General features: G+C 38.8%; 1 protein-coding gene across 4 annotated transcripts in view; it reads right to left on the bottom strand.

Annotated features, from left to right (window-relative positions):
* The window catches only part of LOC109078078 (centrosomal protein of 112 kDa-like), a 160,468-nt gene that overhangs the window by 125,946 nt on the left and 18,462 nt on the right, over positions 1-16,060 (bottom strand). For all 4 annotated transcript variants that reach the window (XM_042720941.1, XM_042720940.1, XM_042720942.1 and 1 more), the window contains 4 exons: positions 8,780-8,866; positions 3,685-3,784; positions 2,107-2,225; positions 1,142-1,285 (listed from right to left, as the gene is read on the bottom strand). In XM_042720941.1, the coding sequence (XP_042576875.1) occupies positions 1,142-1,285; positions 2,107-2,225; positions 3,685-3,784; positions 8,780-8,866 (450 nt within the window). The remainder of the gene's footprint in view (positions 1-1,141; positions 1,286-2,106; positions 2,226-3,684; positions 3,785-8,779; positions 8,867-16,060) is intronic.

The following is a 16,060-nucleotide window of genomic DNA, read 5'->3' as shown; positions in this document are numbered from 1 at the left end:
CTGCAGCTGTAAAGTGTCTAACTGTTGCTCTGCAGGCCTGGTTATACGGAGATGTTATAGCACCATCAAGCAAAAGCAAGAGCACCCTCAATTGACCCCTTCGCAAAGAGCTTGACTGACAGGCAATCTGACCAATCATAATGCTGAATCGACCATTTTGTCCGACAAACAAATAAGACAGGAGAGTAGATTAACTTTGGTGGACTTAAACTTGAAAATTGTGTGTACTGATGTCTTCCCATGGTTTAAATCAAATATGTTCTGATGTTCATTCATGTTTATTTCCTGCTTTAAGTAAATATGAAAAAAAAAATAATAATTGGTCGGTTCATGTGCCGCTTGAACTGAGGCAATACAGTCATCTGTCACAACACATTAAATTAAACAAAATGGTATTTATTGCTTGAATTTTATGACAAAATTTGAAAGCTCAGATCTTGTTTCATATCAAGGTAACCTGCTCTGTCTTGTCTGTCAGGATGTTGTCAGTTTCCTCTTTGCGCCACGATGTATTTTTTTATGGTGTGAGAACATGATGTGTAGTGCATGGCTTGTCGGACATAGCAAAAAAACGGGTTTTGCGAACAGTCAATTGTATCTGTAATAATAGAATCTAATAGCACTGAGCATTGCAGCCAATCACACAAGTCTGTTGATCTCTTGTATGCAATGACCAGTCCGAGTTGTTTAAGTCAATAAGAATCAACTTACTACTCAAAAAGCTAGAGCTGTGATCTATTTGGTCATGAATCCTCTCAATATACAGAACAAAAGAGTAGATGCGAAGTAAATAAAACAATCATTGTGCAGTGTAGTCAGCTTCATTGATTATAACAGATTTTTTATTTAGAGTACAGCAGAACTCTGCAAGATCATTATGAACTGAAGTGACCGTTTTTTTGACAGTTTTTTTGACTTGAGATGGGAAGTCATCGAATTGAGAGTGGATGTGATGGTGGAAACTCGCTTCATCACTCAGAATGTCATTAGTACATATAACATTTAAATTTCGCTCTGATAGATTTTAGAATGCAACAACATGTGAAATTGAGCCTGTGTACTATATATAGAAGCTACATGAGAGTGCAAGGCATTGAATATTTCCATTGAACAGTGTTGAAGTATGAGTGAATGCACTCACTGTGGCCTGCATCTGGCTGCTGTACTCGGCCTCCATCTTGGCGAGCCGTTGATTGGTGTCCTCCAGCAGCTCCTGGATGTTGTCTGTGTGCTTCTTCTGCATGTCAAACTTTTCTTGTTCCATCTCCGCCACCGCAGCATGCAACTGATAGAGAGCATAAACCAACCATACAACACAGATCAATAAAATATAAAAATAAACTCTTCAAGACTCTGAAATTGTAACATTTATAATATCAGGGCTCAATTATAAGTTTGTTTTTTGTTTCTGCCCTCACAGCTGGCTAGTAGTTCAGTTTTCCTTTTATTTAAAGAATAGTTAATTTTAGCAATATGTTTTCATTTGACAGAATTTTTTTTAAAAATATGTAATGCTTTTAAATACTTTTTTGAAGACCTGATCAAACAAAATGAATGCTGTATATCCATACCAGAACAAACACACACAAAATACAGGATGTATCAGACGGTTTCACTCCTTTCCAATTTGTGCAATTTTTCCTATAAAATGCTTTCAATGAAAGAAGATGACTTAATTATGAACATAAAATAAATAAATAAAATATATTAAATGTTTGCAAGACGTAAAAACAGATGATCTATGATCCCACACTACCATCTGGCCATCCTTATTGTTAGCCCTGAACATGAGTCCTACAGAATATTATGTTTAGAAACAGAGAACAAAGAGAATGTTTTATAAGGCCTGAAGCAAGATACCCTTCAACCAAAGCCAGTAGAAAGGCAGGGCCGGATTCTCTGGGAAAACCTTGAGCTTTTCTTTTCTATCTCTGCAATAAACATACACATCTACTGAACACTCAGAGAAGATGGATTTTTGGAATTCTTTCTCATACTCAGACGGGATTGGCTGAGCTCTAAACTCAGTGAGTGTTCAGCGTTCAAAGCTCCGGCTGCTGGAGGGACGGGCCTGTGGAAACCTGAGCCTTTTCAACCCTTCCTTACCTTCTTCTCCCATTCGTTTTTCAGAGACTCAGCACTTTGATCAGACATTTTCTTCAGCTCGCTGATCTGTTTCTCTTTGGTCTGTCGGATGACCTGGGACTCTCGCAGCAGGCTTTGAACTACAGGGGAGAGAGGGAGGCAGACACAAACATTCAGGCCTGGCCGCAGGGCATCTCTCTGTCTGCTTGCACCCCAGGCTGCCCCGGACGGCACCATACTTCTTGACTTTAAAAATTAACTATATTAATAAGATAATATTATTCTAAATTTGGTTAGAAAAGAAGAAATGATACAATATCTTTGTGTTACAAGTTAAGGTGAAGTGTATTACAGCAGAAAGCCAGTAAAGGTTATGTTGAATGGTCAGAAGTTTTAAAGGGTCATGAAACCCCAGACAACTTTTTCTGAGATTTTTCTGAGAGGTGTTTGTGTTGCACATCATAGAAGACAATGTTAGCATCCGATAATTTTAACTGTTGGAGAAAACTATTTTCATCTTCCGGTTTTAAAATCTACATTGTGTTGACATCACAATTTGTGACGTGGCAATGGACTATAGTACATCGATGACCTGTCGGTGTCTATTAAATTATTCATGAGACTGCATGTTCTTATCCTATGAGAAGACGCTTCGCTTAATTATTCACAACAGCATGTGTTGATTTGCTATTGGTTTCAGACTGTTAGATGACGTCGCGCACATTAACCGAGAGAAACGTTCATGGATTGAAGAAATTTGTTTTTGCTTTGTAATAAGAGTTCGGCACAAATGCGATATATGTTTTTGATGCAGAGTACAAATGGCTGTGCATGTATTTGTGTTTTTAAATCAATAGGAGTGAAATGAAACTGTCTGAACGTGAAACTGTGTGTTGTCTGTCTCCCCTCTTCCCCCTCCTCCGCGCAACACACCCACTTTTTAAGCGTTTTTTAAAACTGTGGTGACAACTAGCCAGTGCTGAAATGGGGGGTTTCATGAACCTTTAAATAAATATAAATAAAATAAAAAATAATAATAAATTATTTGCAAAAAACTGTGAGATGCACAAAGCTACAGTATGCCTGATACATTCACTTTATTTTTTGTTAACGTCATCATCAATAAAGATTAATTTGACTGAAGAGTTCTCTCAATAAATAATTAGCATTTTGTCAGTTAAAAATTCCATTCCATGTAAATGAAAAGCTTGTTTTATGATTTTAGGGGCTTATTCAAAACTAGGTCAAAGGCCAAAAAAATTAAGACTAACATCCTCTTGAGTAACCTGGATCTAACAAATACCTGCCACTGACTTTTGAGAAATACATAGAAAGGCCATAACAAGACATCAAATCACAGATGCTGCTTTTACTGAGTCGTAAGAAAAAGCCTCTTTGTTTGTGAGTGTGGTCCATGCTTTATTACATGTCTGTTTACAAGTAGCAGCTTTTGTTTGGTTTCTCAAAGCCAAGTCTTTAGAGCCATTTTGGGGCTGAAGGAGAGGTGTCCAGCTGGGGGGGCACTGGGCAACACCATACCACAGACAGAGTGCTCTGAGCAAGTGTATAAACACGACCCACTGCAAGTTCTACCCTCACCTCTCTTCTCCAGCCTCCGAATTGTCTCCTCCCCCTCTTTCTGCTTCCCACGATACATGCTCTTCAGCTCGTCAATCTCACCATTCTTGCGGTCCAAAATCTGAAAAAAAAAAAACCACAAACCACATTTTGTACATTTTCTGAAAAAAACGTGACTGGCATTGTGTGTGGATGGAGCAGTTGTTAAGTCAAGTCACCTTTATGTATATAGTGCTTTATACAATACAGTTTGTGTCAAAGTAGATACAGTGTCAAACAGGAAAATAGTTCATCAATAATGTAAGAGGACAATAACAAAGAGTCATTTTTCCAGTTAGGTTAATTCACTGAAGATTCAGTGATGTCTTCATCCAGTTCAGCTCTCGTCCAATAGTGTCTGTGCAATCAGTCAAGCGCCCCCAACTAAGCAAGCCAAATTAGACTGTTAGACTGCTACAGTATGTGGTTAGTAGTGTACTCTAGGTGATATCTGGTCTCTAGGTATGGATAGGTTCCCGTCTTCAATATAATTCAGTAGGATTTTTGCCTGTTTTATCATCTACCAGATGAAAATTTTGTAATTAAACAAACACAACAGGTATTATTCATGACACAAATGCATGACGAGTTCCCGAGTTTAAAGCTTAGGGCTTGTTGAGGCTGTGACACACCAAACCATTGTTGACCGTCTGTCAGCACAGCGTTCTGGTGTGTTCTGCACTAGTTGGACCACACTATACATATACAGATAGTATTGTATACCCACAGCTCCAGTGTCTCTTTTTGAATGTCGAATACAGACTACTGCCACCTGCTGGCATGGAAAGTTATTTCCCCTCATGCTGACAAAAAATGTATGTGCCAGTTGGCAGTAGGCTTTACGCTGTTTTCTAGTGCAACTTTTTGGCCCAGATGCCAGGCAACATGTCATCACTAGTTCTTTGATGTCAGTTTGGTGTGTCACGGCTTTTAGACGTTTGTTCAGATCACTAACCCTAAGCGTGAGCAATGGTAATAGTGATGCTTGCATTAGCAAACAACTCTACAAACAAGAAGCATTCATGACACTGAGACGACGGATGACAGAACGTTTATGTTCCAGACTTTCCAGCTAATCTAGAGCCATAAATAAATTTCAGTGGGAACAGAGTTTAAATAGAGGTTTGTGGTGCTTCCATATGACAAGCTAATGCTGGCTGCAGATTACAGAGGATAATGTTCTTATTCACAAGCATGACCATGAAGGAACTCGCCCTCTCCTGCGTTACTGAATGCTGGAATTTGTTGCTTTGAAGCCGACGTTTAGCGGATGGGGGTTTGGGGGTGCTGGGCAAGATCCCCGTTTTTGGCCCTTTCTTCAGTGAAGGCTTTTTGCTTAAGTATATTATCTGTAACAGTAGCGTAAGCTTAAAGCAGAGGATGACAAACCAGTATGAATCTCATATTATGCTCTGGGAAGGAAGACCACTCCAGGAGACGTACCCATGACCCCACTGACAAGAAGTAGTGTTTTGGTCATGAACAAAACATATCATTCACTTCCACGCACTGACATATTTTTCACACACTGAAGTCTCTCCCTTTTGAAGGGTTTTGACTGCTTCTCCCTGCTTTCAAATACGGACTATAGCATGAGCAAACAGCATATTATTACCATACATTAGCATATAAATAGTATATCAATTGTTGGTACGCCCTTCACCGAACAAGTCTATGTTTTGAGTCTGAACGACTTGAAGGAGGGCTGAATGAACTGCCACTTGACGATCAAACTAAACAAACTGGAACTTGTCATTTGTGAATGTACTGAATGAACAAGTTATTTCATTTGTGAACAAGGATCTGATGACTGATGATGACAGAAAGAAAATGGAGCATTGGTTCATTCAGCATAAGAAGTACTACATTTTATGAATGTGTAAAAATGACTTATGACTATATGCATTTAAATAAGGATTATACTGGAAGTAATGATACATTTAATTAGGCAAGTGGCCACTACTACCCCACAACAGAGCACATCATGTGGGCTATGTCTCCCTTACTAGACACAACCAATTCATCAGCTCATTGGCAGGCACTACAATACCTTAAAGGAAATAAAGATATACTTCAAGCAAAATCAGAGAACAAACTGAAGTTACATTATATCATACAAAAACAAAAAAAATGTTTTGGGAGTTTGAAAAGTTTGGCACCGGGATGTTTGCTAATGAATGTACTTTTACCCCAAGCAAAGAATGAAAAAGAACTTTGAGTGAGTATACTGATCCCTTAACAGGGTGTATCAAACAAATGAGACATTCAAAAAATGCAGTGTTGGGGAAGGTTTGGGAACCACTTCTGCTGCTTAATCACTCTTCACAGAGTCTGTTTGTACAATTTTAATAATGTACAAGACTGTTTCTGTTGTGAATGATTCTGAACGAATCTACTAAGTGAATAATTCAATGACTCATAAGACACACACAAATACACACACAACAAAACAAATTTGTCACCATCTATTGGTTTAATGATGTAACCGACAGTATCTAAATTAATCTTTTGGTTCAAAATAGTCACTTGACTGAATCGACATCTCCACCACTTCTCACAAAAGCATGTTTAATAGCAAAAGATACCAAATAAATAGGTAAATTAGATATTTAAAAATCGCTCATTGAAGTTTTCTGTTGGAAATATGTTTTGTGAAAGATTTTGCATTATAAATGGAAGTAAAAAAAAAAAAAGAATATGGATAAAAGGAAATGGAGCGATCTCTTCAGTGAAAACAGTGTTACGTATTCTTTCTGATGTGTCTCAGGAGCATGTTGAGTGTTAACATTCCAGACTTTTGGAAGCATGAATGAGTGTTGCCCGTATCTGAGAGGACTTGAGCCACAGCTTTGAGAAACTCACTCATGACCTTGTCCCTCATCTCCCAAAGACCTCGGCGGTGGGCTCCCAGACTCCAATGGACCGGTTCTGCGAGTCCTTGACAATCCACCCATTGTGCCACACAGCGCAGGCTTTCGATGAACCCATGGAATTTAGAAATCCTTTGTGGCGGGAGGGAGCCAAGTGCAACCTGCATTTAGCAAGCTCCAAATAAACAGCAGATCTGCTGGGCTTGTTCCCAAGCGGCAGTCCAGTCTTGTGCCTTGAGTTGTGGGCGATAAGATGCCTGGGCTCAAGGTGGGGCGGGAGGCGGGCGGGCATTTCAGAAATGTGTTTTATCTGATGCGGCCACTGCACAGCAGAGAGCCGTTTGTTGAGACCGCTGTAACTCCTTTGATGGCCTGACCTTCTACAAGCCGTCTGTGTCCGAGTGGGAGTTCAAAGGCTGTCTGCCATTGTCTCAGTGAGGGTGGACAGCGGCGTTGCGACCAGGGGTCTGTAAATCTCAAAGGATCCGACAGAGATCATGGCTCAGAGGACATGACAGGGCACACACACTGGCCCGCTCGCCCCGGGACTCAAGCGAGCCCACCAACGGACACCACTGCACCACATGTTGTGTGGTGTTTATAAGGTCTTCAAAGAAAGATGCACCTGAGCAAATATTGACATTCTCCGAACAAGCACATCTGAGTCTTTCAGAACCAAACAACAGTGCTTATTAAGAGCAAAGCAGACACAATCACCAACAAAAAGAAAGTCCTATGAACCAATTAAGATTTCATGTAACGTTGATCACAAAGAACGGCGAATTAATGAAAGAACCACAGGAAGCTATTGAGGTTCAAAACCCATTGGAAAACCTAAACAAGAATAGTCTTCAAAGGGCTTTGGCAGAAGTAAGAGCTCCTATTTACAGATGTACTCTCTGAGGTTGGGGGTGATGGTCCCTCATGAGGCCTAATACAGCAGTGTTTAATGAAGAGAGGATGGACATCGCTGGGGAGAGGACCATTTCAGTGCTGGTCCTTCAAACACAGATGCAACTTCATTCCCACCAAAAATACCTCCAAAAGTTATTATTTTCTCCCTCTGAAAAGTCAGTGAGCCCATCAGTGGATTATTTATCCTGCTTTTTGTCCTTCAGAAGTGCACTCTGTTGCTAAGCTCATCATCCTGCAAGCCGGTCGCCAGTGAAAGATGAAAGCTTGCAGCTGGGAGTGAGGGAAAGAGGGGGCGTTAGGGAGGTTAAAGGGAAGTTCGTGGAACATTTAGGGACACACACAATTTTCCCATCGTCTCCTTAAAGAGCTCTTTTCAGACACACAGCAGAGTCATAACAGAGTGTCGAAGACGAGGTCCAGAGGTGGTCGGACTTTAAGGGATGCCGTGAAACACAACGGTCTGCCAAGAATCATGTTTCTGCTTATAAAGGGGTGGGGATACACAAACGTCTGTAGGCCTAGGTCATTTAATAGACTTTATTAAAGTGGAATTAAGGTGTGATGTCACTGGGACTGAATGAAAAAGACAATAAATGTGGACGTAACAGAGGAGATACTGACACAGCACATGCACATAAAATCAGCATCACTAAAACAATGAGTGAGACAGTCAGACAGGATGTTTGCAAAACCCAAGTTGCAAGTTGTGAGCAGTCAATCTGTGTATCATCAGTATACTATACGTGTCATTATAAACTCATAATCTTCCATTTTCTCCTCTATGAACAGCAAACTGGGCTGAACTTGGAATTCTGCACTTGGTTTGTGGTTCTAATCTTCTTGTGTTTAATATAATTAACAATTTTGTTATTTAAAAATTGCATTGCTTTTTTACATATTATATAAACTTTAGTTTGTACATAGTTTGAAGGAGAAGATGTGAAATATCAGCTTGAAGGGATACTCCATCCAAAAACGAAAATTCTCTCACCCTCACGCTGTTCCAAATGAAAATGACTTCCTTTTTTCAGATGAAAACCAAGAATATTTTATAAACATAATCCATTTCTGTCCATATAACGCAAGTGGGCTTACATTTTAACCTTTTAAACTATAAACCTGAACATTTAAACCTGTACATTTGCATTACATGGACCCCAAAAATCATTGTTTGTGTTCATCTGAAGACAGCAAATCATATACATCTGGGATTGCATGAGAGTGTGTAAATGATGAGAGAATTTTAGGATGAAGAATCCCTTATAAAATATCTGACAGGTCAATTGATTCACCTTCTGAATCTCTGCGTCATGCTTCTGCTGCATCCTCAGTGATTCCTCTTGATGTTTGGCCTCCAAGACTTTAGTCCTCACCTCAATCTACAAATGAAGAACAGATGAAATCACACAATGGCAATTAATTTTTTTCCTCTAAATTCTATGTATAATGCAAATGGTAACACTTTATTATAGGGACCAATCGTCACTATTAACTAGTTGCTTATTAGCATGCCTATTATTAACTTATTGGCTGTTTATTAGTACTTATAAAGCACATATTCTGCATGACCATATTCTACATCTCTAATCCAAATCAATACCTAAACTGAACAACTACCTTACTAACTGATAATAAGCAGTACATTAGGAGTTTATTAAGGCAAAAGTCATAGTTAATGGTTTGTTAATAGCGAGAATTGGACCTTAAAATAAAGTGTGACCATGTTAATGAAGGTTTCTTGTACCAGAAACACAATTTAATTTAATTAGGCTTAATTAATTTCGGTTTTCTCTCTGACCATTCAAATGAAACAGGCTGATTAAGACTTCTACATGTAAATTATTGACAAGCTTCTGCAATGATGGTGTACTTCACAATGACATTCATCAGGACAGGTAAAGCTCAATACTGAAAAGATCTTAATATGTAAATGTGGGTGGTTGTATATTAACAAGCTCGATGCAGTGATGTCGTAACTATAATAATAACTTCTAAGCCCTTTTGGTGTTTTTTGTTTCAGTCTGGGTTGACTGGAGAAAAAGTTGTCAATGTTAATGTGTCTACACAGCACATCAAATCATATCAAATGATTATTTCAAAAAGACTGTTTTTTTTTCATGACATGACCCATTTACAAAAAGCCAAAGCAATGTCTGAATTACAGTGTTGAGTTTCCTCCACACCTACAGAGAAACACCTCCAGTTTTTTTTTTTTTTTTTAAGATCAGTCATTAAAAGAGTCAGTTAAGAATCTGCCAATGTTCAGAGCAAACATGTATTGTGCTGTGAGACACTGATGAAAGAGCCCATCTGTTCAGAAGGACACAGATGAATAATACTGGACAGGAAACGGCAGATAGAGGAAGATAAAAAAAAAAAGTACACACACATACTGACATTTGAACAGTCCTCATTAGTATTTCAACACACATGGGAATCAAATGGAGTTTACTGTATGGTTCCAGTTCTGATTCTACTTAATGAATTTATTATTGCATACATATGTATTTCTCTCAGTACCTTTAGGACCAATATAAAACAATTACTCATGAGTTTTAGGGTGATTTGTGAGTCATCTTGACCTATTTTGTTTGCCACCCCTTACAGTAGCAAGCACCACTAATTAACTTCCCTCACCTCAAGCAACCTGAGGCTTTTAATGTGCCTCAATATTTCTGGGATCAAAACCTCAACATTCTTCTTTAGTGGCCTGTTAGAACATGTGTCCCAGGCTCTTCAGGTTGTCAAACCCACACAAATAATGTGAGCACACACACAAGAGAGGAGTAAGCACACACCTCCGCTTACACAAACACTAGATACAGCTGAAACTTTCGTCACTATGGCTGCTGGTCATTCCTGAAGCGGTGTCTTTCTTCTCATGTATTTTGGGAAACATGTTTTGATGTGGCATGAGCAGGATTTTTGTGTGAGCCTCCCAGCCCTCTGGCTGACTGCGGATCAGGGCTTTCAACTGCTGCCACCAGCGTGGGACACGATCTACTGGCTTATCAGTTCCGCTGCAGGGCACTATATGGCCAGAGTAAAAGAGTGTGAGGGAGAGATCCCGAGGTCTCTAGGCCACAAGAACTTTGAAAGAGCCACAGGCCATTTCTGCTGCCTGTTAGAACAGACTCAGACTGACAGGAAAACCCAACTCAACAGGAGTGGTCTCGGATGAGAAGAATGCTTGATTAACATACTAATTACAATTTAATCCAAACATTTTCACTGTGTTTGAGCTTTGTCTTGGAATGTAGTATAATGTGACAAAATCATATAAATGCGTTTTATTTCCTTTCAAAAGAGAGAACAGACCTGCTGGTGTCTAGTATATCTAGTATTATTAATCAAATAACAATACAGTGAGAAAATGACTAAGCATTACATAACACTTAAGCTAAAAACAACAACGAATGACAACTTGCTAAATATAATAAATAACAGTCTTTTTTATTGTAGTACACACAAAACCGCACTCCTCTAATGAAAGAACAAGCACTTGCTCAGCTCTTTTAAAGCCTGATATCATGTTCACTAAACTGAGAATTATTGGCAGTTGTAAGCATTTGCAACTTCACAAATTCATGTGTGGCTCTAATTTAGAAGCTAAGCCAGTTTGTTTAAAAAATATAAGTATTAAACGCATATGGGCACAGAAACTTGTTTAGGACATCTTTAGCAGCTATATATATATATATATATATATATATATATATATATATATATATATATATATATATATATATATATATATATATATATATATATAAACTAGATAAAAGTGCTCTCTCTCTCTCTCTCTCTCTCTATATATATATATATATATTTGTGTGTGTGTGTGTGTATATATATATACCTACCTAAATAAAAAAAAATATAGCCTGTTGGGAAAATACATTATTGTGAAATGCTAAAGTAATAAGTGAGCACACATGTCATTATTATGTGATTATTATTTAGAATGCTTGTTTTTAATGAGTGTATTTATGTATTAATCATTTGTTTGTCAGTGGTATGGAGTGGTTATTGTTTTATTTTTGTTATATTTGGTACAATGGAACAGATTGTGATCCATGATGACCAAATTAAAATGAACGAGATGTTTTAATGCATCAAAGTTACAAAGACAGAATGGCTGCTTTAATGTAAGTTGGGAGACAATGGTTTTACATAATGTAATTGGATAAAATATTAATTGAATTGTGAAACTATTTATAACATACCACCCAGCCCTAGTACAGTATATATCTCAGTGTCATTTCATATTCATGCCCAATCCATGAAGACATCTCAAGTGTTCTACATAGACAATGCATTTATTTACATATCAAAAACATGAATACAGCTTGGGAGGCCTTCATCATCTCCAGGGAGAGAGAAATCATTGTTTTCATTCACTTCTGTGATTCTCAAAAGCTAATGGTGTGTAATATACAGCACGTCAGCTGCTGGTGGATGCTAGGCTAGGATGGGTGTGGTATTGAGAACTGGAGGAAGCCCCTGGCTTAACCAATGCATGGTCTTCTTGTACATGCTCAAGAGGACAATACAGTTACTTAACCTTTAAATATCTGCCATTAATGAGCCACGTGTTACTATAACTTTAAGATTCTCTTCATCATTACATTAAAGGTGTAGTTCACCCCAAAATGCTATCTTCTAAAATGCTTATCTTCAATAGTCAATGGCTACTGTCAACTGTTTAGTTACCAACATTCCTTAAAATATCTACTTTTGTGCTTGACAGAAGAAAGAAACTTGTACAAGTCTGGAACAGTTTGAAGATTTTTAATTGAACTATCCCTTAAAATATCATGAAAAAAACCCCTGCATATAATGTAAAGACAGTTTAAGTGAATGTCTGCTTGCAGCAATCCCGAGAACGCGATGCTTACTTGCTTTATAACAAATTTCTGAACACAACACATAAAATGCATAGCCAGAAGTGTTTGCATTCACATTTTCATGTTTTGAGATGTACACCCTTAACAAGCTCCATATGAGTACATATCTCACAATTTAGTTAGACAAAAAAGGCTTTATGAATAAACACTTAAATGAATGTCCAGACACATTTTATAGAAACCAAATATAGAAGGTTGTCTCATGACAGTGTTATCTGGAGACTGGAACGATCTCATAAGAGCAAAGCACACAATTTGTGTTACCGTCACCTGCCCTACTTCCACTCAACCCTGAGAAACAAGCCCCCGCCTCTCGCTTTGCGTATGATTCTTCTTGTGCAATCTCAGAGACCACAGGAGACCTGTCAGAGGAGAAGATTGCACTGATTGAAGCCACGCAGTCAAACAGATCCCGGCAGCACAGATGCAAACGTGGGCGGCACTTTTTTTTCTTTTCTTGTCTTTTTTTTTGAAGCTTCAATTGGTGCTTTTAGAAAAGTTTGTCAAACTACATCAGTGGCGTTCTGAAACTCTTGTCTGAAAAGGTGCGGCGGGCGAGTGCACACCTCCGGGTTTTCAGATTCCCTGGAATCAGTGAAGCGAATGACATTGGTACTTTTACTCGCGTTAAACTCACAGAGACGCGGAGCTTTTTGAAGAGCAGAAGGAGAGATGGAAGGGTGGGAGGAGGAGAGATGAAGACGGTGCGAATGAGACGAGAGCAGCTGTTCTGTCTTTTCTTCGCCCAGCGTTGGTTTCACACATTTCATCAGGGAATACTTTCACAAAAATGTCTGCTACGTTTTAGCGCCACACTGCGGGTTGAATCTGTGATTCCAGCTATTTTGAGAGTCAAAAACTGGGTGACTGTTCAGTGTTTGGATAAAAACCAGAAAGCTTCCCCAGTCACACCGATGACATCTCAATCAAATCACTGCCTTTGCTCTATGAAGGAAAAATATCAGAACTGAAATGTCGCAAATAAACAAACTGGGATAGTCAAATAAATAAAATAGACCGCATCACCTCATAAGGAAATATATTATCACCACCTTAAAGCTGCTGTCTTCTTTTTCAATATTAAAACTCAAAAGTAAAACACTCAAAGGGTGATTTATTGGGGTAAAAAATTACTGTGACTTACTCTATGTTAGGCTATCAAAACATGGCTCAGGTTAGTAATCAATGCATAATGCATTGATCGGCATTATTGCGAGTCATTTCCCATCTGAAAATATGAATATGTGCAGCAGATTTTAATACCAGTAAAATGGTAAGTAAATTTTTAAATATATGAGAGAGATGTATATAAACACTGTTGAACCAAAACATTATGACCAGCCACAGGTCAGGTGAAGTGAATATCGTTGATTACAAGGCCACAAATTAATGTCTGGATAGGTTTCAGTGAAGGCTATCCCATCTGATCTGAGCTAACAGAAAGTCTTCTCTGTTACACAACATTTTAATAATGGTTTTTAGATTAGATTAGATTCAACTTTATTGTCATTGCACATGTAAGGTACAAGGCAACGAAATGCAGTGGACGGGGTTATGGGAGGAATGTCACAACACACTGTGCATCACACTCTGCTGTGTATGAGGCTGCGTAGCTGCAGATCAGAGTGCCTATGATGACCCCTGTCCACCATCAAAGTCGTCAACAAAGCATCAGAACTGGATCTGGTCCGATGAGTCATGTTTTCTTTTATATCACATGGACGGCCATTTACCTGGGGAAGTGATGGCTCCAGGATGCAGTGTGGAGTGAGGACTAGCTGGCCAGAGGAGAAACTGTGATGCACTGGCAAATGTTCTGCTGGGAAAGCCTGGGCCAGCTATTCACATGCTACCTACATGAACATTGTTGCAGACCAGGTACACCAGTTTTTTTTTTTTGTGTTTACCTGATGGAAGTGGCCTCTTTCAGCAGAATCACGCACCCTGACACACTGCACCCTTTGCTCAGGAATGGTTTGAGGAACACAAGGAAGAGTTCAAGGTGTTGCCCTGGCCTCCAAATTCACCAAATCCCAAACCATTTGAGATTCTGTGGGATGTGCTGGACCAATACGTTCAATCCACGACAGCTTCACCCCACAAGGATCTGCTTTTAAAGGACACTTTCAGAGTCCATACCTTAGTGGGATGATGCTGTTTTAGCTACTTGATACTGAATCAGTAATTATATTTCTCAGCAACGAGGCAGTAAAATCACTGTTTTTGAAGTAACTAAACTGACAGCTTCATTGTTTGTAGACAGAGATGCACAGATTCACACACAACTTTCATCCCCCTCTCCTCAATAATTCATACAAAAAAAAACAATAATTCATTTATTCAAATAAATGTGATCTTCCTGCACTACTTCATCTCTTTGTCTGGTTTTAAAGTGGGTAGAATACTAGAGCTAATGAGACATAACTGATGAAAATAACCATATATATGTAATATTTGAATTTATATTAATTTATTTTTAATTATATGCACCAATATACCATTACATTGTAATATATAAGTAATATGCATCTAAATACAGTATATTTCTATAAAAAGGCCATAGAGACTGCTGCAAACGAATCACTGAATCAGAGTGTGAATCAACTAACTGAACAGAGTGGTTCATCAAATGATTCATCTACACCTCTAAATGCTAACTTTAATGCTGTTTCAATGCTATGTGTCCTAGCAAAACAAGAAAAAAAGTATTAAAACTAGTCTACTGACAAAGTTTTCAGGAGACGTGTTAATTTGAGATAGAGATAGTGATTTTGGTTTCAGGTTAAGGAGGGAAAGGGTGATATTGTGGTGAGGCGCAAAGAAAAGAAAGCATGGAATGTGATGAATGCTAGAACTCGTATGAGCTTTGTTTTTCTCTGCCCTCAGCTGCACAGTCATTTCAATCAGAGGCAACGAAGGGCAACACATGCACCATTTCCCTTCATCAAAGCCTAGCAGCTCCTGAGGAACGTTTGACTCACCCTTCACCCCAATACCTGGGAACATTTCTTCAGCCTTGATGTTAACTCAAGCAGACCTCTTGGCCTGCCATTTCTGCCACCTGTTATTAATTACCATGCTCCACAGCCCAACGCAGACGCTTTACTCTGCTTACAGTAAAACAATGTTTTCAGCCTTCTGCTAATGTTTTTCTTTGCTTAAAGTGTGTGCAGTTAATGTTGTAGGGTCAAAAATTATCAAAGACTTCTGTTTTCCTGTCCCAAACTATCTTGAGTAACAAAAGGGCCATTTGGCATTCCTGAAGGCACAGAATTGCTGATATCGATCAAGGGCCTGTAGGCATGTTTTATACATCGGGGGGAACATTTCACAGTGGGGTCAGCCTGCTGATAGTGTACACACCTTCTCACAGTTGCTGAGTACACCTTGGTCTGATGGTTTGAATTTCTCACATTTGGGTTTCAGTCACGATGGTCAAGGAAGGGATAAAAGAAGACTGTAAATGTTGCTCTGGCCGTTTCTCTCTGCTGGCTTTTCTTTGCTGGAGCTCTCTTCTCAGGGCTCTGCCCTCTCCCCTCTCTCCCTCTTTTTTCTCCCTCTTTCCATCTCCCCCTCTCTCTTTCTCTCTCAGGTAATATTTTACATACATGTTAGGTACAATTAACATATGTTTTTACATCCTTCATCTATTTTGTAAACAATTCA

This window comes from Cyprinus carpio, chromosome B3, assembly GCF_018340385.1.
Source record: "Cyprinus carpio isolate SPL01 chromosome B3, ASM1834038v1, whole genome shotgun sequence".
NCBI classification, from domain to species: domain Eukaryota; kingdom Metazoa; phylum Chordata; class Actinopteri; order Cypriniformes; family Cyprinidae; genus Cyprinus; species Cyprinus carpio.
The sequence above is the reverse complement of the archived record's forward strand: the minus strand, read 5'-3'. Positions and strand labels throughout refer to the sequence as shown.